The sequence below is a fragment of the Delphinus delphis genome, chromosome 11 (assembly GCF_949987515.2).
Source record: "Delphinus delphis chromosome 11, mDelDel1.2, whole genome shotgun sequence".
Classification (NCBI taxonomy): domain Eukaryota; kingdom Metazoa; phylum Chordata; class Mammalia; order Artiodactyla; family Delphinidae; genus Delphinus; species Delphinus delphis.
Genome location: NC_082693.1, coordinates 2,706,495 through 2,732,735, shown reverse-complemented (window position 1 = coordinate 2,732,735; position 26,241 = coordinate 2,706,495). Strand labels below are relative to the sequence as shown.

The window sequence follows — 26,241 nt, the reverse complement described above, 5'->3', positions numbered from 1 at the left end:
TTTTCTGTAATAAAGGTGAATTAAGGTTTTCTCCATGTGAAATAACCAAATACATAATTTTAACTCAGGAAATTTCTTTCCAAAGCCTATAGGCAACGTATACAGCCCTCCTGTCATGTACTGTATCCTGTTACCTTGACTTCCCAGCAGTGCAGAAACAATTGTTTTTCAGGAGAGAACTTACCAGAGCTCGAAGTTCAAGGGAAAGTCTTGTCATTCCTCCTCTTTTCGTATTTCTTTTCCTGAGTTACCCAGATGCAGAAAAGTGCAAAATGATAGTTGTCCCATCTTCTTCGCCAGAGACAGAAAGTGTGATGCTATCTAGATTATTTCTGTCCTTCTTTCTTACGGGCATAGAATAGGAGCCGTGGAGTTTATGTGGACCTGGGAAACTATTAAGTTTATATTTTACTTGATTCTGGTGCAACCTGTTCGTTGCTAAGATAAGCAAGTTATAGGAGACATTAATCAAGTAACAGTCTCCGGAAAAAATAGTTTTCAGTGCTTAACTCAGATTTTTACCTTTTAGTTTTGATGCTGTGTTACCAAGAAATCACCTAAGGAGAGTTGGCAGTGAGATAAACACTGGCCCTTTCAAAGCCTTTTTCCACCCTCAGTCACTCAGATGATGAGAGTCCTACCAGTAGGGGGACATTTGCTTTGCTTTGAAAATGTGCACCCACATTTTATTGATGTCTGATTTTTCAAGCTCCACTTTGGAGTGATGAGTGCTTATTTTAGGATTTATCTACCCAAGCCCTCTGCGCTGTTTTTTTTTTTAAAAAAAAAAAGGAAAATTGAGATGGCTTGAAAAAGAAGCATTTCCTTCACATTGTTGTGTTTCCACTCTTTTAAAATTGATCTTCAGTTGAAGATTTGTTACCACAGCGTAATGTTACTGGAAACTTAAAGGCAGCTACCAGTGAAGGAATACAGCCAGTCAGTGCGAATTTAGGTCCCCTGCATGTCAGCCTCAACTGTGTGGGTACTTGTGAGCCACATGCATTGTTAAGCATTATTAAGCGTCCTAAGGGAATGTGAAGCATATTTTGAGGGACAGTAAAAACACGTTGTAAATTCTTCACCCATGGAGCACATTAATTATCAAAAGTGTCATTTGCTGATTTCATCTGGCATTGTCGAATATTGGAGAAATCCAACTATATATAAAAAGTCAAGAAATCTAGTGGCTCCCAAAGTTGAACTGTGGTTTCTGTGGTTTTTTCTTCAGTGCTGTTATCTGTGACTTCTACCCATGTTTGGGTTCTTTATAAAGTCCGGAATAAAAGATAGTAGTAATGCCTGACAGTCCCTAAGTCTAACATTCTGCTGAATTCAGTGGCACCTGTTACCGTTAGGTTACCTCAAGAATCACTTATATCTTATTTTCAATAAACAGAATAGAGAGTTGTAATCAACACTATCACATGTCATATGCATTCACATGGGGACTAAAAAAACCAAAATATTTAAATTCTTATTTTAGGGGCATCTGATTCATTTTGAAGTGCCCACTCTCTTCAGCGGACCTATTGGAGTTAATTTTGCTGTGCCTCTCATCCTGCATTTCAGCAGATGTTGCCCCCCACCCCCGAAAGCCCCCGAGCATCTGTGCTCTGCACCTTCGTCCCCATATTGTTCAGTGCCTTCTTGCCCTAACCCAGCTCTTCCACTCTTCTCATCCCTTTTACATTTCCTGCTAGGTCACCAGAATTCACAGATTCATCTATCTTCACTTATTCACCCATTCAACAAATACTCATTGAGTATCTGCTCTGTGCCTGGCCCTGGCACAAACACTCTTATTTTACTTCTTGGACCACGTTCACCTTCTTTGCCCGAAGTGTAATCTGGCCTCTCCGCTGCAAACTCCCCACAGCCCTTCCTGGTGGTCAGTAAATGTGAATTCCGTCTTGCTTCCTGTTACCCTTCAGACCTCTGGTCCATCACACCCATCCAAAGAGCCTCTGCTTCCTCAGGGCTCATGCTGTTCAGCTGTAGTGTGAAGCTTTTCACTGCAGGCTTTTGCTGCCTCACCAGCTTCAGCATCTGTGTGGATAACCCACTTGTCTGTCCTCTCTGCTTCCGGGCCCGAGAGGTCGCCGCCTTTCTTCATTCCATATCTGGCATCCTAGACCTTGCTAACCCAGTCCACCTCCAGCCCACTCATTATAGCATCCTCCTCTCAGATCACACTTTGCTGTCATTTCAGCTTTCAGGTTTCCACTGCAACTATGTTTCTTGAGTTTCTTTGTCTCTTTTTGCTTTATACCAATCCACTGGCCCTGGCTTGGCGTCCCTCTCTGTTCAGCTTAGATTCCTTGGGCCATTATTTTAGTCATTCTGATTTTAACATTCTAAATCATCTCGCTCCTCTGTTTGGTCACATCCTTTGGTACCTCTGTTGCTCTGGGGGGAAAAGCCAAAAGCCCCTCGTATGGCCTGCACAGCGCTGCATCTGCCCGCTTCCTCCTTTCCTGCCACGTGTGCACCCTTCTTCCTCTTGCTCTCAGGGCTTGCGATGCTTTCATCTTCTCTTGTAGGTATATGCATTCCCGCTTCAGGGTTTCTAAACTTGCTGGGCGCTGGAGCTGGAATGCTCTTTTCCTCCCCATCTGCTCCTTGACTTTCTTGGGGAAACTTTCTCTAGGCCCACAAAACATGGATCAAAGTCTCATGTTACTTTTTTTTTTTTTTTGCGGTACGCGGGCCTCTCACTGCTGTGGCCTCTCCCGTTGCGGAGCACAGGCTCCGGACGCGCAGGCTCAGCGGCCATGGCTCAGGGGCCCAGCCGCTCCGCGGCATGTGGTATCCTCCCGGACCGGGGCACGAACCCGTGTCCCCTGCATCGGCAGGTGGACTCTCAACCACTGCGCCACCAGGGAAGCCCTCATGTTACTTATTCTCATGGCGTCTTGTTCTTCCTTACATAAAACTATTCATGATTTATGATTATACATTTACAAATACTATTAGTTAATGACTGTATCTCTACATGGAGCACTAGGGAAGCACGTGTATTTCTATTAAGCCCTGGTGGTATAATGCACAGTGCCTGGCACATGGAGGGAGTTAAGTACCTGGGGGGGTGGGGAGCGGATGGGAGAGAAGGGAGAGAAAGGACGGATAGAAAGATGCAAAAGTGGGCACAGGCACACTCCCCAGAGGAATTCCTTAGGTACAGTTGTGGGAGGCTGTTTTAGGACTTTTTGAACACTGATACATTGTAGCAAAGCAGCATTAACTGTGAACAGCAGTGGAGTCTGACCGCCTTCTGACCGCCTGGGTTGGAACCCTAGCTCTGCCTCCTCCGGCTGTGTGACCTGGGGTTAGGCACTTAAACTCTGAACCTGCTTCCTCTTCTGTAAAACTGATGCTAACAATAATGCCACCTCATAGGATCCTCGTGAGGATGATGAGGCAACATATGTAAAAGGCTTAGCGCATTCAAAGTATTCACATAATGTAAGTTGCTCTTATTATTATTGTAATAGCTATAGGTGTTCCATATTCATAACATACCGCACTATTGGTATATACCTGGTCAAAGAATTACCATGCTTTGACGAAGAGAACATATGGGGATAAAGAGACGATTTCTAGTATAAATACTAGCATAAATCTCTTGGGAATTCTGTGAATTCAAATTCTCATTAGTAGTGGTTGTGAGGTACCTAAAGCAGTTTCTTAGGAGAAGGTAGGGGAATGTATGTATGTAGTTATGTATATAAGTTCTCATTAATACTTCAAACATGCTTCTCAACTCAAGAGCTAGATAACTTTTTGGGGGGGGGGCTTGTATAACAGAGTGGGTCTTAATCTAGAATTTCATTGAAATCAGGAAAACTAGGGGACTTATACGAAAATCTGACTTACAGAATTACATTAATGTAAATGTAATGTAAACTACATTTACATTAATGAATGCTTAACCTCTAGATAATCTTCTTTTTGTATCCCTCCTTTTTTCTTCTAATCATTTCTTTCTCCTTTGGAGACTTATGCCTCTTATCTTCCCAAGAAACTGTAACAAGATTTTCCATAAGCATCTTGGAAACTACAAAAAGTATTTTGCTCTTCGTTGTGGAACAGAAGAAGGAGGGAAACTTGAAGATGCAGTCTCTGCCAGCACCTACCTGAAGCGCCCAGTTGCTTTGCTCTCTTAGGGAAAATGGGTCTGTGGTAAAGCCATGATTTGTTCCCTTCTTATTCTGAGTAAAAGTTTATTAGCTTGTGATTTAAGCAAACCATCTGGTCCTGCTGGCACTGCACACTGTCAGCCTTGAACTTTCTCCTTAATATTTTAGTGGAGGCAGTTAGGTTACATACTTGAATCCCAGCTCTGTTTTTTTTTAAATGTCTTATAGCGTGTGCTTTCGAGAATCATACTGTGACCTGGAGCACATTTTAAAATTGTGGAGAATTTCTTCATTGTTCGGTGTGGTATGTATCTCCTCTTCTACTCGGCTTTCATTACCTTCGTTTCTCAGTGTCTGTACCCAAAACTACACAACAACTGCTGTGTGGTGGGCACAGAGCGGGGTGGGTGTCCAAGTGGAGACAGCTGAATGTGTTCTCTGGGACTGTGGGAAAGTAACAGAAAGTGCAGAATTTCCATCTGGCTTTGAAGCTGTTTCCCTGGCTTGGAACCAGAGCACAAATCAGGTGATTAGCTGGAAATCCTGGTTCAAGGCACCGTTCTTGCATTGAATGCTAAAGTGCTTTAAAGCTTATTTGGATGTATGTATGATCTGAGGTGGAAATACCTTGACACCTTGACCTGGCACTCAAATGGGTGGGAAAATTAAGCAATCTTTAAGAAAATTATGTTTTACTAACAAGGAAATTCTATAAGTTCAAGTTTGGAATGAAAGATAAAACATATCTGTAACCATGGCAGGCTAGATGCTGGGAAAATAACTTCCACAGAAACAATTGAAGATGGCTGATAAAATATGCATTCATAAGTTGTCAAGAATGTAGAAAATTCTCAGGCCAGGGGATGAACAGAGAGGGAATTCAAAGATAAGTACTTGGTAAGCTGTTGAACTTGAACATTGGTTTTTGTATCTTGGCAGGACAAAAGAAAATGTCCATGGCAGCCCAAGGTAGAGAGTCTAAGAGACAAACCTCCCCCTTTTTTATAAAAAGGGTCCATAACACCCAGAATTGGTCCTTTGAAAACACTGAGAAAACTGACTGGCCTTGGGTGAGACTAAAAGAGAAAAAGAAAGAAGGCACAGTGAGCAAGCAACTCTTGGAATGATAAAGGGCTCCTAACTCCAAGTCCTGCCAGTATTGAAAAGATACAAGGATATCTTTGCCAGTACATTTGAAGATTTAGACTAAGTGAGCAAATGCCAAGGAAAATGAAACTCAGCAAAGCTAGCTAAATATGAAAAAGAAAACCTGAAAGAAAAAAAAAGAGTTGGTAATAAAATTTTTTCCCACAAATTTCAAGCCCAGAGAGTTATATTGGTGATTTTTAATAAACATACAAGGAACAAATCATTTCAATCTTATAGAAACAATTCCAGAAAAATAAAAAAGAGGGACATATTTTATAAGGCCAGCATAACTTCATATCAAAACTTGACAGAGTTAATACGGGAAAGTAAAAGTTTAGGCCTGTCTCAAGCACGAACATAAATACAGAAATTCCTGAACAAAATATCGCTGGAGTCCAAGGTGAGTGTGTGTGAAGAGGAAAGATATGCTTGAAGGAGTGAGGTTCATTGCAGGATTTTAATAGTGGTTTCATTAGAAGACTACTTACTGTAGTCTACCACATTGAAACGTGATAGGAGAAAAGTCATATAATCATCTCAAGAAATGCAGAAACTTTACACTAATTTATAATTTAAAAAAATTCTTAACTAGCTAGTAGTAGACGGGAATTTCCTTAACCTGTCAAAGGACAGCTATTAAAAATTATACTACTTACTTATGGATAAAACTTTTAAAGTATTCTATTTATGATCAGAAATGAGACAGAGTGCGTGCTGTCAACATCTGTGTAGACTTTCTGGGCTCTGCAGTAAGGCAAGTAAAAGAAATAAATACTATAAGGATTGGAAGGTAAGCGAGAAAACTATCATTAAGATATGAATGTTCGTCTACATAGTAGAGAAAAAGTCCATAAAGACTCTTTAAGTAGACACTAGATACAGTGTAAGTTTATAGAAATCAGCAGCATTTCTATAGCCTGCACCAAAATGAAAATTACATTTTTAAAAAAGATAATATTTAATATAGCATTTAAAAAAGTATAAAGTTCCAAGGAATAAGTATTATTAGAATGTTCAAGATCATTATGGGGGAAATTATAAATCTTTTCTGAAAGATATTAAAGTCCTAAATATACATCTCTTCCGTATATCTCTTCCATGAACTGTTGTAGAACAGTGCCCGGATTATGCTAGACTCAGGAAATATTTTTTGCAGAAATTCAAAAATAGCTAAGATGCTCTTGAAAAGAGAACACCATTTCTCTTAGATGTCAAACCTTATAAAGCTATAATAATTAAAATAATGTGGTTTTGGTGTAGGAATAGGCAAACCAGTGGATCATAATAGAAAGCATAGAAACATATCCATGTTTACGGGGATACTGGATGGATGTCAAAGGTGAAGATAGAATGGATTTTTCAATAAATGGTTCTGAGACACTGATCAGTGTTATTGCTAAAAGTGAGACAGACAGTCATTATGTGATATAATATGATGTACACACCTTGCCTATGGAGCACTGTTGTCAGAAAGACCAAACAAACCCAAATCTCATGAAGCCTTTACCTATTACTTTCAGTTTACAAGAAACATGAGGACCAGAGCAACACCACAAATAGTATCATTAAAAAAAACCAGTCAACTGAATCCAAAATGTGGGTCATTCTATAAGACAAGTGACTCATTTTCGCTAAGAAGTTAATGGCATGGGAACTTTAAAATGTAAAGCAATAGGGCAGTTGTCCAAGCACCTTTCAATCAAAAGAATATTCTTCCCTCATTGAATTGCCTTGACACTCTTGTCAAAAATCAGTTTACCATAAAAGTTAGGGTTTATCTCTGGATTCTCAGTTCTTTTCCATTGGTCTCTTTGTCCATCCTTATGCGAGTACCATCCTGAAACTCTGTAGTAAGTTTTGAAGTCAAGAAGTATGAGTCCTCCTTCCCCCCACCCCCAGATTACTTATTTTAGCTGTCTTTCATTTCCATATGAGTTTTAGGGTCAGCTTGTCAGTTTCTGGGAAAAAGAGCTTTTATAGGGATTTTGTTGAACCTGTAGATCAGTTTGGAGAGTATTGCCATCTTAATATTACATCTTTCAATCCATGAACGTGTTGTCTTTCTATTTATTTAAATCTTTAATTTCTTTTAGCAACCTTTTATAGTTTTCAACAGAAATCTTGCTCTTTTTTTTTTTTTTGCTAAATTTATACCTAGGTGTTTCCTTCTTTTTTATGCTATATTAAATGGAATTGTCTTCTTACTTTCATTTTTGGAATGTTCATTGTGTATCGATATACAGTTGATTTTTGTATATTGATCTTGTATCCTGTAACCTTTGTATACTTATTTGTTTACTTTTTAAAAAATTTATTGGGCTTCCCTGGTGGCGCAGTGGTTGAGTGTCCGCCTGCCCATGCAGGGGACACGGGTTCGTGCCCCCGTCCACGAAAATCCCACATGCCGCGGAGCGGCTGGGCCCATGAGCCATGGCCGCTGGGCCTGCGCGTCCGGAGCCTGTGCTCCGCAACAGGAGAGGCCACAACAGTGAGAGGCCCGCGTACCACACACACACACACAAAAAATTATTTCTTTTTGGCTGTGTTGGGTCTTTGTTGCTGCGCATGGGCTTTCTGTAGTTGCAGTGAGTGGGGGCTACTCTTTGTTGCGGTGCACGACCGTCTCATTGCGGTGGCTTTTCTTGTGGAGCATGGGCTCTAGGCATGCGGGCTTCAGTAATTGCAGCACACGGGCTCAGTAGTTGTGACTCGCGGGCTCTAGAGTGCAGGCTCAGTAGTTGTGGTGCACGGGCTTAGTTGCTCTGCAGCATGTGGGATCTTCCCGGACCAGGGCTCGAACCCATGTCCCCTGCGTTGGCAGGTGGATTCTCAACTACTGCACCACCAGGGAAGCCCCTATTTGTTTACTTTTTAAGATGGATTCCTTAGGATTATTCTCTTTATAAGATTATATCATCTTCAGCTAGAGAAAATTGTGTGTCTTCCTTTCCAATATGGATGCCTTTAAATTTTTTGCAGCTTACTTTTTACTGGCTATCATCTCTAGTACAATATTAAACAGAAGTGGTGAGAACAGACATCCTGGTCTTGTTCTTGCTCTTAGAGGGAAAGCATGCAGTCTTTCATCACTAAAAGTTTTTCATAGATGCCATTTATTGGCTTGAGGAAGTTCTCCTCTATTCCTAGTTTCTTGAATATTTTTATCATGAAAGGGTTTTGGAAATTGTCAGATGCTTTTTCTATATCTTTTGAAATGATCATGTGGTTTTTGCCATGTATTTTATTAATATGATTTATTACATTTATTTTATATGTTAAACCAACCTTGCATTCTTGGGATAAATCTCAATTTTTATATCTTGCTGGCTTTGATTTTATAGTATTTTTTGCATCTATAGTCATAAGGGGTATTCCTCTAAGCTTTCTTTTTTTCTTTCTTCGGCTGTGTTTTTTCTGGTTTTATCAGAGTTTCTGTGTCATGATCCTTATTTTCTCTTGTTTTTTTGGCACTGCATGTGCAAAGTCCATCTTCTGTATATTTCTGCCTCCTAATCTGGAATCAGTAATTTTTCCAAGGAGCCCATTCAGTTTAGTGAGAAACCGTAACCTTAGAGCTGTGGTCCTCAGTGCTGTTGACTGTCATTGCTTTTACCTCTGGAGTGGTGAGGACGTAGGTGTGCGTTTTGCTCTTAGATCCGGGTTATACTCCTATGGTGGACCCTTCTTTTATATGCATGAGTAAACATAATTTTGGATGAAATAAAGTCAGTAATAGCATTTTTTCAGTGTTCATAAACTGATAAAACTGAGTAGTGATTTATTTTGGAATATATGCATCAGAGGTAAAAATAAAGAAATGCAAGGAAATAAGTACACAAATTAAGAATAGCGATTACCTATCACAGGAGAGTCAGAGAATACAGTTGGATAATTGCACTTAACAAAAGCTACTGGGTCGTGAGTATGTAAGTGTGTGTTTTGCTCTTAGCTCTAGAATATATACATACACCTTTTATCAGTGCATATGATATTTCAGATGGATCATTTATGAAATTTAAAGGTGGTTATGTGCAATATAAAACATTGTTAAATTATTTTTCCTATAATTTATAAGTTGTCTTTAAGTAATTTCTGATCTTTTGCCAAGTAGGCCCAAAGTACCTTCCTACCATGACTGTGAAGTCCTTCTACCGTTCTCAGTGCTGAGCCTATTGGATATCCATGTTGATAAAAATGAGTCTGACCATTACACCATATTAAAAAATCAATTGCATATACGTTATATATTTAAATGTGAATGTATAGTCCAAGAAAGGATTTAGAAGAAAGGATAATATCCTCATGACCTTGAGGTTGACAAAATTGTCATGTTCATTATACAAAAAGCTCTGAACATAAACATGTATAAAGGAAAGATTTTGTTAAATGCCATTAAAATTTAAAACTTCTGTTTATCAAAAGTGCTTTCAGTAAATTTTGCTATTTTTGCACAGTGGAATATCATAGTTATGAGAATTACAGAACTACAGTTTTACCCAGCAATGTAGGTGAATCTCACAGATATAACACCGTGGGGGGAAATCTGTGCTTAAAATTATATACTATGTAATTCCATTTGTATAAAGTTAAAACGAATAGACAAAACTAATCTGGAGTGTTAGAATAATGGTTACTCTTAATCTAGAAAAGGGGTATGGGGGGGTTGGGGTGATGGTAATGTTCTGGTTATTGGTTTGTGCTCTTTATATGGGTTTGTTCACTTAGAATTCTTTAGGTTATACATTTATAATTTTTGTATATTTTTCTTTATTTATGCTGTATTTCAATAAATATTTACTAAAATCTTTAGATGCATAAGAGTATGTATAGAGTGGGCTTACCTTTGTATAGGAAAAGGAGGAATAGTTTATACATGCTTGCTTGTGTATGTATAAGATATCTCTTCAAGTTATGTAAGAAACTGACACCGTTGCTTGCCTGGAGCAGTGAAGGACAGGATGGGAGGGAGATGTTGTGAGATACGCTTAAGTTCATAAAAGGTGGACACATCTCACTATTTATTAGACCTTCTATAAATGATGCTGTTGATGGCTGATTTTGTGTTGTAAGAGTATACCTTGGGGCATAATTTAATCTAGTTTTTGCTAAGATTTTATATGAATTAAACTGATAACGTAGAATCATCCTTATTGACAGTTTTCAAAAAGGCAGGCAGTTATATGTTCTTGTAAAGCTTGCTGATATGTGAATACATATCCAAAGAGATCTGCATAATAAGAAAAAATCTCACAGCAACTGGGACTGTCAGGAGGCTGTTTAGCTGAGAGCATTAACTTGATCACTTCTGAGAAGATATCCAAAGTAAAATAATTCAGGTGCCAAAAAACTAAGTGTAACTTTTTAACAGCTGTTACCAGTCCATCTACCTACACTCACCTCTACCTCTGGAAAGGATTATAACCAAGATTATTTCTTGTCAAGTAGCAAACTGACTGTAAACTCTTGTGATTGGTATACTTGGCTGTTTGATTTTTCTGGTTGAGGTTGTTTTTAGGTAATAACAGATATTTTGGCAACATCTTTTCGCCTCTGAATTAAGATGAACGTGTTTATTTAAATCTGATTTTGGAACCACCCGGAGTAAGTGGAAATAACTGATAAAGTACAGAACTTGCTCTCTTAGTTTCTTGTGTTTTAGCATTCTGTCTTCTTTCTCTCATGTTTTTACAGGTCTTTTATTTTATTTAGTTATTTTAAAATTAATTAATTAATTTATTTATATTTTTATCTGTGTTGGGTCTTCATTGCTACACGTGGGCGTTCTCTATTTGTGGTGAGTGGGGGCTACTCGTCATTGCAGTGCGCGGGCTTCTCATTGCAGTGGCTTTTCTTGTTGTGGAGCATGGGCTCTAGGCCCGCGGGCTTCAGTAGTTGTGGCACGTGGGCTCAGTAGTTGTGGCTCACAGGCTCTAGAGTACAGGCTCAGTAGTTGTGGTGCACGGGCTTAGTTGCCCCACGGCATGTGGGATCTTCCCAGATCAGGGCCCGAACCTGTGTCCCCTGCATTGGCAGGCAGATTCTTAACCACTGTGCCACCATGGAAGTCCTTTACAGGTCTTTTAAAAGCATTCTGTCTCTTCTCTATCTGGTCATATATTTTTTTTCTTCCTGCCTTCCTCAAAAAATCTCTACCTACCTAGCTTTAGAGCAGGAAATTATCCGATTGAATTCTAGCTGTTTCTTTAACAAGAAATTCTTTGTAATGGTATAAACAGAAGAATCTTAGTTTGAACGAATAAAAATGACTCATTTATGTTTATTCTGCATCTGGTATTAGTCAAGTTTATGGCTTTTATTTCCTAAAATCCTTCTAGAAATATTTATTATGATTTTGTTCCTTATATTTTTATCTGCATTATATTGTTATTTCCATGGAAGTTTCTGGACTGTTTCCAAATAAATTCCTTAGAAGGGATTGTTTCTGGCACAGTGTTACTTCTGATGCCCTTACATTTGTCAAAAGGAAAATGAGGGTTTTTTGGACCTAAACTGAGAAGAATTATAGTGGAGGGAAGATGAAAGATGTATTTCTTTAAATTTATGTCTGATCCTGCGAGAGTACAGAATTTTTGATGGGTGTGTCTTCAATTTTGTGGACCCAGGCGTTGCCCACTGCCCAGCTCCTCTGACTATACCTGGCCCAGATGCTCAGTTTCTGACCTTTGTGTGTTGATCATAGGTGGAGGAGTTGCTGATGGCCATGGAGAAGGTAAAGCAGGAGCTGGAGTCCATGAAGGCGAAGCTGTCCTGCACTCAGCAGTCGCTGGCAGAGAAGGAGACTCATTTGACCAACCTTCGGGCCGAGAGAAGAAAACACTTAGAGGAAGTTCTGGAGATGAAGTAAGTTCTATAATATTGGTCTTCAGGCGTATGCTTAGTAGAAATACTTGTCCTCATCGCTTTCATCTTCTGGCCCTGTTTGTCACGCCTGACCCACTTAGCCTAATTTTAATGCTCACTTGTGTTTCTCACTCCTTAGAACAAATTTGGGACAAATCCTGGTCAAATGGAAACTTTTTTTGCCTCCCTGTCACTGAATTTTGCAGTCTTCTAGAGTGTATGTATCCGTATGCAACTGTGTCTCTGAAATTCCTAAAACCTTCTGGAAAGTTCTGGCAAGTTTTTGAGCTTTCTGAGGAAGATAACCATTGCTCCTGAGGACACACGATGGCTAGGCAATTTTTAAAAACATGTTTTATTATAAACATTTCCAAAGGTACACAAAAGTAGAGAATAGTATAATGAACCTCCTTATACCCATCCCCCATATTTAACCATTAATATTTGCCACGCTCTCCAGTCAGCTTTTACAGAATTGTCACTTTTAGCAGAACCTTTCTTTACATCATTTTCCTACTTCCCAGGCATCTTGCAGCTTCCTTGAGATAGTCTGTTGTGAAGGCTGTATATATCTGCTCTGCATAATACAGCTGTTTCTTTTTCTCCTCTGTGACTTTGAAAAGTTCTGGTTTCCTTCTCTTCATAACAAGTATGTCTCTTTTTTAAGTCCCTTAGTACTTTCTCCATCACTCCGATCCCCACCCCTATGTAATTGTCCTGCTCTCATTTTCCTGAAACCAAGTCTATGCTGGGACCCCTCGGTTACCTTCATCACCTCAGCAGTTACCTGTGTTTTTGTCGTCTTCTCTTCTGACTCAGAAGAGATACCCTCTCTCCTTCACCAAGCTCCCTTCTTATTTCTATCACAGATTTAAGCTCTGGTTCCCTCCTCTGCAATCTGTCTCCATTAATTTTCTTTCACATAATCTTTGCTCACTTTCTGTTAGTTCCTTCTTCTCTGCAATAAATATGCACTCTCTCTGACCTAAAGTAAACAGTCTTTCTGAGCCCAGCCAGTGCTTGAAGCTAGCATCCCCTCTCCTGCTACTTTGAACTATCAATAAATGTTGAATATGAGAATTACAAAGTAGCAGAGGATCTTGCCATGACACCTCGGCATGAATTTTCATGGGGCATGATTGTTTTGTTATCATGACGGCAGCCCAGGAGTTGAGGAAACAAATGTCGGGGTGTCCCCTGTGCTTATGGACTGTTAGGACACAGTGGGAGGTTAAGAGAGCCTGATCTTTTAGAAAAGTATTACAGGTGATGTGCTCTCGGAAGTGACAGATAACTGGAGCCAGAAATAGGTTGATACGCAGGGAGAACGGGGAGAATTTAGGGTTCTGAGTATCATGATGAGAAAGTTTGCTTCTTACGACCAGGTGAGTAGAAGCAGTTTAAGACAAGGTTTTATCACTGATGATAAGAACATAGAAGAAGGATGGATATAATATTCGGGAATACAAGGTATCGATGCGATACTCCTAAGCACAAACAGGCCCTGCTAAAGCAACGGGATAGGAGTATTGTTTCGTTTTCTCTGTGTACCAGTATCTTGACTCGACTTGTCAGATCTTTCCCACTCAGTTCAAGTGTCCATAGCAAAACTGTGGTGGATTTGTAAAGGAATTTTCCTTTATTATTAGGACTTTGAAAAGATATGAAAGAACTTTTTAAAGAATGCTTGACTTTAAACCATTAAAAGGGGATTGCGTGTGATTTTTTTGTTTTATTATTGTTATTTTTGGAACCACAGTGCTAAACTTTCTTATGGACTTCCCTTGCCAACCCAGGTTAGAGACTACATTTCAGAAAAATACTGTGATTTGCAAAACTGTTTTTGGTAAGATCAAGCACTCACACACTAAAGCATGGGATAAGTAATTAAAGTATTCAGAGAATTTACAAGTGGTATAGAAATTTGATGAATAAACATTGAATAAAAGTTCTAGAAATAAGGTGTTAAAACCTGGCTCTGACAGGTGACCTGTGTCTTAAATCACCTTCCTCATCTGCTCCGGAGATACTACTACAGCATCATGCTGTTCTTAGATTTTCTACAAGATTTTTGTCCTGCAGATTTACTGACTTAAAGTTTTTAAAGTAGTCCTTGCTTTAATTTGCACTTAAATTTCTCCTTGTCGTTGCCTCTCATTTTCATATCTTAATAAAATGGTTGTTTAATACCTTTCTTTTAACAAATTAAGCACTTCAGGCCAAATCGTCTATCCAAACATGCTGTTGAGAGTGGTGGCTAATCCCAAACTCCTAATGTATCCCTCCTCCACTCTCTTTTCTCCTTTGGTAACCATAAGTTTGTTTTCTATGTCTGTGGGTCTATTTCTGTTTTGTATATAAGTTCATTTGTATCTTTTTTTTTTTTTTTTTTTTTTTTTAGGTTCCACATGTAAGTGATATCATGATATTTGTCTTTCTCTGTCCGGATTACTTCACTTAGTATGATTATCTCTAGGTCCATGCACGTTGCTGCAAATGGCATTATTTCATTCCTTTTTATGGCTGAATAATATTCCAGTGTGTGTGAGTGTGTGTGTGTGTGTATACATATATATGTATAAATATATAAAACATATCTTCTTTATCCGTTCATCTGTTGGTGGACATTTAGGTTACTTCCATGTCTTGGCTATTGTAATAGAGCTGCAATGAACACTGGGTTGCATGTATCTTTTTGAATTATGGTTTTCTCTGGATATATGCCCAGGAGTGGGATTGCTGGACTATATGGTAACTCTATTTTTAGTTTCTTAAGGAACCTCCATACTGTTCTCCATAGTGGCTGTATCAGTTTACATTCCCACCATCAGTGTAAGAAGGTTCCCTTTTCTCCACGCCCTCTCCAGCATTTATTGTTTGTAGATTTTTTTTGATGATGGCCATTCTTACTGATGTGAGGTGATATCTCATTGTTGTTTTGATTTGCATTTCTCTAATAATTAGCGATGTTGAGCATTTTGTCATGTGCCTTTTGGCCATCTGTATGTCTTCTTTGGAGAAATGTCTATTTAGATCTTCTGCCCATTTTTTGATTGGGTGGTTTGTTTTTTGATATTGAGCTGTATGAGCTGTTTGTATATTTTGGAGATTAGCTACAGCAATTAATTGTACAGCACAGGGAAATATAGCCATTATTTTGTGAAAATTTTAAACGAAGTATAATGTATAAAAATATTGAATCATGGGCTTCCCTGGTGGTGCAGTGGTTGAGAGTCCACCTGCCGATGCAGGGGACACGAGTTTGTGCCCCGGTCCGGGAAGATCCCACATGCTGTGGAGCGGCTGGGCCCGTGAGCCATGGCCGCTGAGCCTGCACGTTCGGAGCCTGTGCTCCACAACGGGAGAGACCACAACAGTGAGAGGCCCGTGTACTGCAAAAACAAAAACTCAAAACAAACAAACAAAAATATTGAATCACTATGCTGTACACTGGAAACTAACATAATATTGTAAATCAACTATAGTTTAATTTTTTAAAGTTTGGCATACAAATATTAAGTAATAATTCATAAAACCTCAATCAAAAGCTGTACAATTGGGCTTCCCTGGTGGCACAGTGGATGGGAGTCCGCCTGCCGGTGCGGGGGGTGCAGGTTTGTGCCCTGGTCCGGGAGGATCCCGCGTGCCACGGAGCGGCTAGTCCCGTGGGCCATGGCTGCTGGGCCTGTGCGTCCGGAGCCTATGCTCCACGGCAGGAGGGGCCACGGCAGTGAGAGGCCCGCGTACCACAAAAAAAAAAAAACAACAGCTGTACAATTAACCTAAGCATAATTATACACAAAACACTATGAATGACATATTGCGGGTTCTGATACAGTAAACTTTTGATTCCTTTTCACTGCCTAGCTGACCAAGGGAATAGACTTTCTTCTGCTATGTTCTGGACTCCTCGCCATATGTTGAACAGTTTCTGCTAATCATCTGTCCTGGGTTGGGAGTGTCTCAGTTCTACAACTTTGCTCAGAATTTGCTTCGTTCATTGTCAGTTTGCAAGGAGTTCACTCCCCCCAAGGAGTTCTGCATGGTATTTGCATCTAATTACTTGTGGCAAATAGTGAGAGCATACTTCCTGGAATGAGAGAGCCTGAATCTGGATTCTAACTCTGCCCCTTATGAGCTCTGTGTCTTCAGCAAGTTCTTTAGCCTTCTTGTGCTTCAGTCTCCTTATTTGTAACATGGCAATAATGATTGTCCCAGCTTCATAGCATCTTCATCACAGTAGGATAAGAAATTGTTGCTATACGGGACTGAGAGCAGTGCCTGGCATAGGAAGCCCTTAGTAGTGGGTATTGTTAGCTTGCTGCGTGTACTTACTGGCAACAGTTCGCAGGAAATCAGAAAAGTATTTGAGCAAAATGTAAAAGAAGAAAGGTAATATCCTATCTGTGGCTGTTGGCAATGACAAAAAGATTCTTCCTTCTGTAGTTATGGCAGGACCCACCATATTTTAAATGTGTTCATTGTTTTATTAATAATAACTGAACAAGTTAAAAGGACTTGTTTACTATAACCAGAGAATTTGAAATGCAGAAGAAATATGAAGGGAATGCAATGTGCACAAGAGCCTGAAACATGTGTGACTGAATCTGGAATAAGAAAAGTCTTCCCTGAAGAAAGGATGGTTGGCCTATTTGTAGAGACAGTCCTTCAGCAAAGCACCAGGATAGTCTAGTTTTCTGGAATAATCCTGAACTAGTCAAACCAAAAGGAATGCCCTGATAGTTCTCTTCTAACCCTAGTATTTATAATTGTAATTTCTGAGTGTCTGTTACAGACAGACGGCCGTGAGTCTGGGGAGATGTGGAGCTGTTCACCTGGTAGCCTGCCAGTGTCTCAGAAGAAGCACTCGAGTTGCTTGGCTAGCCCTGGGGAGAAGGGACATTTTCATTGGCAGATCTCATGTTGGTTCTTCTCCTCATGCTGTGGTTTTGTTAATCACTGTTTTTTTACTTCACTTTTATGTTAACCCCTTTGACTAAGAAAGAAGGGGTGAACGGGAGAGGGAGGAAAGTAATAAAATAACAACCTTAATAAATTCTGAGTATCAGTTCAGGTCACGAGCTTCACTATCAGGATTTCTAGATGAGCTGATTCATTCTCCACTGCCCTGCATTCAGAGTCCTACTGCAGTCTCACCCTATGTTCGCATTATGAATACAGCTCAAAAGACTCACGTTTCATTTTGAGTAAACTTTTATCAAACTATGCATTTGACTATACTGAGAATCGGTTTGTTTCGGAAGGTGGTGGTGGAATCGCTGTTTGGTTTCTTTGAGAATCTAGAGCTGTGTGATAAATAGCGTCCCATTAATAAAGTCGCTAGAGAAGTCCAAAGCGCTGTGGGCCACGTTATATACTCGTGAGATGACTTCTGGCTACAGAAAGATCTGACTTCCCACCCACGTAAAATAAATTTTCATATGTACCTAAGAAGAGTTCAGTAATGTAATCTGAATTCTGGCATTTAAAAAATACTTGCCTTTTAATTTGAGAGAAAAATTCAGTATGCTTGGAATTAAGGAAGCTGTAGAAAATGGTTACTGGGAAAAGTTCAGGCTACTTGGGGTTAGTATAGTTAGGTGATCAATCTGTTTTACTTTGAATAATTAAAATGAGACTGTATTTTAAATTATTTTATCTCCCAATATTCTGTAGAATTTCATTTTAAAATTTATTGTAGATTTGCTGACATTAAAAAATAAAATCCCACTTGGGGATCTATGACAGTCTTCCAAATTAACCACAAAATTGGTAATAGTTGTGCAGATTATATGCTAGTAACACATTGAAATGCCTTTTAAGATACGTGAGAACTAGAACGTGTATACTTTTTGCAAAGCCACACTTATGTCTACTTCCACCAAGTGCCTTTGTTTGAGTCATTGGACATATGACAAAGGACTTTTAGTGGAGTTGGAAGCATTTTTCACAGTGGCCTGAAATACTGAGCTTTAAATATTTTGTGGGAAATCACATAAATTCTTATGAAAATTTCCTACACTTGAGTTGAAAAAGAAAGCAAAGTATGCTGTATAGTATAGCAATAAATAACACTAGTGGGACTGGTCCTAATTAAAATTATAAAGAAAAGTTTCTAACTCTTGACTTGGGGACTTCCTTCCTAGCCTTGGTTAACTCTTTAATTCTGTCCCCTCTTTTTCTACCCTCACATCCAGCTCTCTCATGCGTCCTACTTCACAGAATGTGTGGTGTCAACTGTCAAACATCTTTTCTCATCAGAACTAAGAGTTTAGGTGGGGCTCTGAGTTGTTAAGGACAGTGATGGAGATGGGTTAATTAAGTACAGTAATTACAGTATTTACAGTACAGTATTTGAGTTCCTTACCTTTCCCTGCTCCTAAACGGTGACCGTGATGCTCAGCTTCTCACGAGATGAGGCACGAGTATTTCAAATGTTTTTCTCAAATCGTTTTATTTTCTTGTGACCTGAATTAGAATCATTTACAAACAACCCTAATATCCCTTGCCCGTTCTCCTCCCTTAATCCTAAATCCATTCTACCTTTTAGCCATTTAAGGCCAGATGTAAATTCCAAACAGAAAAACCACTTTCCTGAAGAAATCATGCTTCCTAATAATTTTTTTCATTTAAAATGTCTTAAATGGCTGTGGTAATCTCTAAGTAAAGAGCTGAACTTTTCAGATAAAGGCCCCAAAGTCCCTCTCTTTTCCAGTTTTTATAATTCTGTCTTTCCCCCATCAGTATATGGTTTGTGTGCAAGAATGTCCTCGCTTGTGCAGGGATGAAATTAAGAATATAGGTCATCCTCTTTTTCCTAAAGGGGAAAGGAGTGGGATTATTGTCCTACTTCTTACTTATCTTTTTATTTTTTTCTCTACTGGAGGTGTAGGATGAACCCTAGTCCCTTTGTTTAATACAGTTGAAACAGTTAAAGGGACAGCTATTCCAGGTAGGTAACCTAATGCCTTAAGCTAATTGCAATACTCATTTTAAGAAAATTTTTTACATAATATACCATTATGAGAGGGTTTTTCAGTTTGGGATTAAAAAAAAAAATCTTTTCCTTTCAGGATCTTCATTCTCTGTGTCCCTCAGAGTACCATAAAGGTATTTACTCATTCTGTAAATGGATAAAACTTCCCTCAAGCTTTGTATGTAGAAATAGTAATCCATTTATTTAATCATAAGCTTTTCCTGGCTGAAGATTCTGAGTAAAAAGGTATTATAAGATGCTCTTTGTAGCAAAGAATGTGTTTACATTTTGAGCTAGTTATAAACCGGGTTAATAATACTTTGACCCACCTCATGAGGTTGTTGTGAGGATTAAATGAGATAACGTGATAAAAACACTGTGAAATTGGTCAAGCTGAATATTTGCAAAGCATGATACAACTGAAAATTGTTAAGTTTGCACTTAACTTTTCCGGTTGGCAGTTTTCTCATTCTGAAATGAAAGGGTTTCCTGCATCTCTAAGATTCCTGTCGTTTTAAAAATCATATGATTCTTTGACTAGGTGACCTTCTGACATCCTTGATTCTATAGTTGCAAATGCTCTGAGTAAATCAGAGAAGTAATTTATATATAAACAGTATACTGAGCAGAAGTTGGGGGTCAGATGTCCATAATTCCTTGGCTGAGGACTAAGCCTCACGTTCACTGGATCAGACTACCCAAGGCCTACCAGAGATAAGCTGCTCTGGGGATGGAAGTGGAATTGTGATGCTAGAGTTAGAGCAGCAGTGCCGGGGAAGTTTCAGTTCCAACCCAGTCACAGAGGCAAAAGTCTTGTTAAAACTTAAGGCATCTTGCTGAGATAACAGAAAGTCTGGGTTTTAGGAGTAGGGGTCATGACCTACAATAAAGCTAACTATAGATGTAGTGTAACAAAACTGAAAGCCCCAAGGCAGTCTACAGGGACAGTAGAATTTGGAGGATGAGTCCCATCAAGATAGAGAGGTTTGGGAAATACCCTGAGCTTTCAACAGATCAGCCCAACAAGGATAAATCCAAGCCTATACAAGGTCAAGGAAATCAGCTATTAACTGAATTATCTACTAGAATAAAAATCATTGCTTTTCAGAAGAAAATAACAGAATCCAGAGTCTTTGTAGTGTATCATCTACAGTATTCTATATTCAATTAAAAAATATCGCCAGACATTCAAAGAACAGTAACATGTAACCCATGGTGAACAAAAACATGCAGTAGAAAGCAAGTCAGAGAAGTCCTAGATATTAGAATTAACAGTGATTTTAAAGTCACTCCTATAAGTGTGCTTTAAAGTCTTCAAGAAAATGTAATGTTGATGATAGAACAGATAGGAAATCTCAGCTGAGAAAGGAAAACATTTTAAAAATGGAAATTTGAAAACTGAAATTTAAATGAAAAAATTCAGTGGATGGTCTTAATGACAGAGCTTTCAAAAGAAGGAGTCCATAAATTTTAAAACAGATCAATAGAAATTATCCAGTGTGAACAACTGTGAGAAAAAGGGTTTTTACAGAATGAGTAGAGCCTCCATGACACGTTGGACATTATCAGATGGGCTAACATACATGTAACTGGAATTCCAGCAGGGTAAAAGAGTGAGAAGGGGGTAGAAACAAGTCTGTAAAAATAATGGCTGAAATATTTCTTTGATTTAAAATACACTGATTTATGAAGGTGTATGGGAAATCTCTGTGCATCCCTCTCAATTTTTCTGTTAACCTAAAAGTGCTCTAAAAACTAGTCTTTTTAAAAAGCGTGTATATTTACAGATCCTAGAAACTTAGTGAAACCAAGCTGGGTAAATACAAAGAAAACCACACCTATAAACATTATAATATAATTGCTAGAAACAAAATATAAAGAGTAGAACAGAGGCAGCAAGGGAAGAAGAAGACACAGTATGTAAAGGGAAACTGTGATAGCTGAGTTCTTATCCAAAACATTGGAGATCAGAATAAAATGGAACTTCTTCTAAAGTACTGTAAGAAAATTTGTCAGCCTAGAATTCTAGGACCAAAAAACAAACAAACAAACTCCAAAAACTAGGGTTAAATATAGACATTTTTCAGATAAATAAATATGCAAAGAATGCATCCCTAAGTGGAGGTATGTCTGCGTGATGGCTGATTCGCTTTGCTGTATAGCAGAAACTAACACAACATTGTAAATCAACTATACTCCAATTAAAAAATTAACTTAAAAAATTAAAAGAAAGAAAAATACAGTAAGCTACGGAGATATATTGTACAGCACAGGATATATACCCAATATTTTATAATAACTATAAATGGAGTATAACCTTTAAAAATTGTGAATCACTATATTGTACACCTGTAACTAATATAATATTGTATATCAACTATACTTCAATTAAAAAATATTCATTTCTAAAAAAACACATTCTGTAAGAAATGCTAAAGGATGTTCTTCCAGCTGAAAGGAAATGAAGCCAGATGGAAGCATGAATCTACAGGAAGGAATGAAGAACACACATGGTAAATAAGCTGATAAGTATAGACAACTGACTCTGAAGCAAAAATAATATCATTGTATGGTGGAGTTTATAATAGGAGTAAAATTGAAAGATATGACAACAATAGCACAAAAGATTGGGGAGGGTAGAAACATATGGTTGTCAGGTTGTTAACTTTGTGAAGTAGAAAATACAAACTATCAGTTTCGATTTTTTTTAAGTCTTTTTTTTTAAATATTTATTTATTTATTTGGCTGCATTTGGTCTTAGTTGCGGCATGTGGGATCTTTATTGCAGTGTGCAGGCTCTCTAGTTGTGGTATGCGGGCTCTAGAGTGCGCGGGCTTAGTTGCCCTGTAGCATGTGGGATCTTAGTGCCCTGACCTAAGATATGGGATTGAACCCGTACCCCCTGCATTGGAAGGTGGATTCTTAACCACCGGACCACCAGGGAAGTCCCAAAGTTTTATAATTTATAATCTAGATAGACTTTGATAAGTTAAAGGTGCATATTGTTAGCTGTAGAGCAACTACCAAAAGCAAAAGCAAAAACAAAAAGCTCAAAATCCAATAGAGGAAATAAAATACACTAAAAATTACTTCATTTACCCAGAAGAAAAAGGACAGCAAAGGAACAAGAGAGGAGTGAAGCAGAGAGGGGTAAATGGATGATAGATATAAATTCAGCATATCAGTAGTTAGGTCAAAATCAAATGGACTAAACACTCTAGTTAATGGACAGAGATTATTAGAATTGATTAAAAAAGAAACAATGCTGTCTGTAAGACATACAGTGTGATAAACACAAGTAGGTTGAAATTTAAAGAATGTACAAAGATAGTCCTTGTAAATAGTCATCATGAGAAATCTGGTACGGCTATATTAGTATCAGGTAGAAGAGACTTCCAGAGAGTATTCCTGGAGATAAAGAAGTACATGCCATAATGATGAAGCAGATAATTAACCAGAAAGACATAACAATCCTTCATATGCATGCACCTAGTACAGAGCTTCAAAATTCATGAAGAGCCAACTGACAACTAAAGGGAAGATCAGACAGATCCATACTCATCAGTCATTGCTGGAGCTTATAACCCCGATTTCTCAGAAAGTGATAGAATAAGTGAACCAAAAACAAGCAGTAAAAATATAGAAGCTCTGAAGACTGTCAACTTGATCTATTTAATATTTATAGAGTAGTACACCCAACAACTGAAGAATATATATGTTTTTCAAATATGTATGGAATGTTCACCAATGAGGACCATATGCTGGGCCATAAAAATAAATCTTAATAAGTTTCAGAAGACTAAAATATGTCAGAATTGTTCTCTTAACGCAGTGGGATTAAATTAGAAGGTAATAATAAGATTTTTGGAAAAATCCCCCAATGTTCGGAAATTAAATAATACAATTCTAAATACCATGGCTCAGAGAAGAAGTCATAAGGAATATGAGAAGTCATTTTGAGCTGAATGAAAATGAAAATACAAATGTGAAATTTTGTGTCATGCAGCTCAAGTAGTGCTTAGAGTGAAATTTATACCTTTAAATGCCTATATTACAAAATAAGAAAGTTGAATTCAGTGAACTGTTTCCACACTAAGAAAATTTAAAAAGAAGAGTAAAGTAAATGAAAGTAAATAGAATGAAGGAAATAATATAGATAAGAGCAGAAATCAAGGAAATAGAAAGCTAACAACACAGAAAATTTACAGTCAACCATGGGTTCTGCAAAGAAGCAATGGAATTGGTAGGCCCCTTGCGAGACTGATCAAGGGAAAAATGAAGACTCATAAATTACCAAATTTTTGTAATGGAAGAGGGCAAGAGTGGATATCACTTGAGGTTCTAATGGCATTTATATATTTTTTTTTAAGTAGAATCATTTTTTAAAATATTTATTTAGGCTGTGCTGGGTCTTAGCTGCAGCATGCGGGCTTCTTAGTTGTGGCATGGGGACTCTCAGTTGCGGCATGCGTGCGGGATCTGGTTCCCCAACCAGGGATCGGACCCAGGGCCCTGCATTGGGAGCACAGATTCTTACTCACTGGACCACCAGGGAAGTCCCTCTAATGGCATTTAAAAAGAGAATATTTTGAACAACTTTATGCCAATAAATTTGATATTTTAGATATAATAGACAAATTCCTTGAAAAATATGGTGTATCAAAACTGGATCAAAAAAGGAATAGAAAGTTGACCAGGCTGTATCTATTAAAGGAAATGAATTTGTAATCAAAAATATTTCCACAAGGAAAACTCCAGGCAAAGGTTAGTTTACTGGTGAATTCTACTAAACATCTAAATATGAAATAATACCAACATTACTGAAACTCTTTCAGAAAATAGAGAAGAAGGAAATACTTCCTAATTCATCTTATGAGGCTAGAATTACTCTCACACTTAAACCTGAAAAATACATTATATAAAGAGAAACTCCCTTATGAACATTGACATAAAATTCCCACAAAAAGTCTTAGCAAATTAAATAAGAAACTAATATGTCATAACCAAGTTAGGCTTATTTCTGAATGTAAGGCTTTTTCACTATTCAAAAATGAATTAGCTAATTTCAGCTATATTAACAATAAAGAAAAAATCATATAATTATCTCACATATTCAGAAAATGTTTTTAACATCCATTCATGATAATAACTCTTAGCTGACTAGGAAGAGAAGGCAATTTCTTCAGCTCAAAAAAGAGCACCTATGAAAAGTTTACAGGTAAGGTCATACCAAATGATGAAAGTTGAACACTTTTCCCATGAGATTGCAAAGGACACAAAGACATCCACTTCAACCCCTTGATCATTATTATACTTGGAGGTCCTAGTTATGCAATATGTCAAGAGATAATAAAATTGAAAAGGAAGTAGTAGCATTGTCTTTACTCATAGACAGTATTATTGTCTAAGTAGGGCAACACATAAAAATCAGTTGTAGTTCTATATGTTGACAACAAGCAAATGGAAACTGAAATTTTAGACAATATTATTTACAGTGGCATCAAAATGCATAAAGTACTTCAGAATAAGTTTAACAAAAATTGTACAAGATCTCTACACAGAAAACCATACTACTGTGAGAAAATAAAAAATATCTAAACAAAAATAGGGATATATCTAGTTCATGATTTGATTATTCAAACTTAAAGCTGACCATTTCCCCCAAATTCAGTTATTATTGCAACACAATCCCAGCCAAAATCACAGGGAGCTTTTTGTAGAAACTTATACTTGGAATTTTAAATTTACATTGAATTTCAGTGGACCTAGCAGAGTTAAACCATTTTGAAAGAGAGCAGAGGAGAGCAAGATGGTGGAGGAGAAGGAAGTGTGCTCACTCCCCCTTGCGAGAGCACCGGAATCACAACTAACTGCTGAACAGTCATTGACAGGAAGACACTGGAACTCACCAAAAAAGATACCCCAAATCCAAAGACAAAGGAGAAACCACAATGAGACAGTAGGAGGGGCACAATCACAATAAAATCAAATCCCATAACTGCTGGTGGGTGACTCACAAACTGGAGAACACTTATACCACAGAAGTCCACTCACTGGAGTGAAGGTTCTGAGCCCCACGTCAGGCTTCCCAACCTGGGGGTCTGGCAATGGGAGGAGGAATTCCTAGAGAATCAGACTTTGAAGTCTAGCAGGATTTGATTGTAGGACTTTGACAGGACTGGGGGAAGCAGAGACTCCACTCTTGGAGGGCACACACAAAGTAGTGTGTGCATCAGGATCCAGGGGAGGGAGCAGTGACCCCATAGGAGACTGAGCCAGACCTACCTGCTGGTGTTGGAGGATCTCCTGCAGAGGCAGGGCGTGGCTGTGGCTTGGCGCAGGGACAAGGACACTGGCAGCAGAAGTTCTGGGAAATATTCCTTGGCATGAGCCCTCCCAGTGTCTGCCCTTAGCCCCACCAAAGAGCCAGGTAGGCTCCAGTGCTGGGTTGCCTCAGGCCAAATGACCAACAGGGAGGGAACCCAGTCCCACCCATCAGCAGACAAGCAGATTCAAGTTTTACTGAGCTCTGCCCACCAGAGCAACAGCCAGCTCTACCCACCAGCAGTCCCTCCCATCAGGAAGCTTGCACAAGCCTCTTAGCTTCATCCACCAGAGGGCAGACACCAGAAGCAAGAACTACAGTTCTGCAGCCTGTGGAACAAAAACCACATTTACAGAAAGACAGACAAAATGAAAAGGCAGAGGACCATGTATCAGATGAAGGAACAAGATAAAACCCCAGGAAAAGCAACTAAATGAAGTGGAGATAGGCAACCTTTCCGAAAAAGAATTCAGAATAATGATAGTGAAGATGATCCAGGACCTCGGAAAAAGAATGGAGGCAAAGATCGAGAAGATGCAAGAAATGTTTAACAAAGACCTAGAAGAATTAAAGAACAAACAGCTAGAAGAATTAAAGAACGAACAAACAGAGACGAGCAATACAATAACTGAAATGAAGACTACACTAGAAGGAATCAATAGCAGAATAACTGAGGTAGAAGAACAGATAAGTGACCTGGAAGACAGAATGGTGGAATTCACTGCCACGGAACAGAATAAAGAAAAAAAGAATGGAAAGAAATGAAGACAGCCTATGGGACAACATTAAAC

General features: G+C 38.5%; 1 protein-coding gene across 6 annotated transcripts in view; it reads left to right on the top strand.

Moving 5' to 3' along the window:
* The window catches only part of ERC1 (ELKS/RAB6-interacting/CAST family member 1), a 393,002-nt gene that overhangs the window by 203,108 nt on the left and 163,653 nt on the right, over positions 1 to 26,241 (top strand). For all 6 annotated transcript variants that reach the window (XM_060024063.1, XM_060024061.1, XM_060024060.1 and 3 more), the window contains one exon: positions 11,989 to 12,149. In XM_060024063.1, the coding sequence (XP_059880046.1) occupies positions 11,989 to 12,149 (161 nt within the window). The remainder of the gene's footprint in view (positions 1 to 11,988; positions 12,150 to 26,241) is intronic.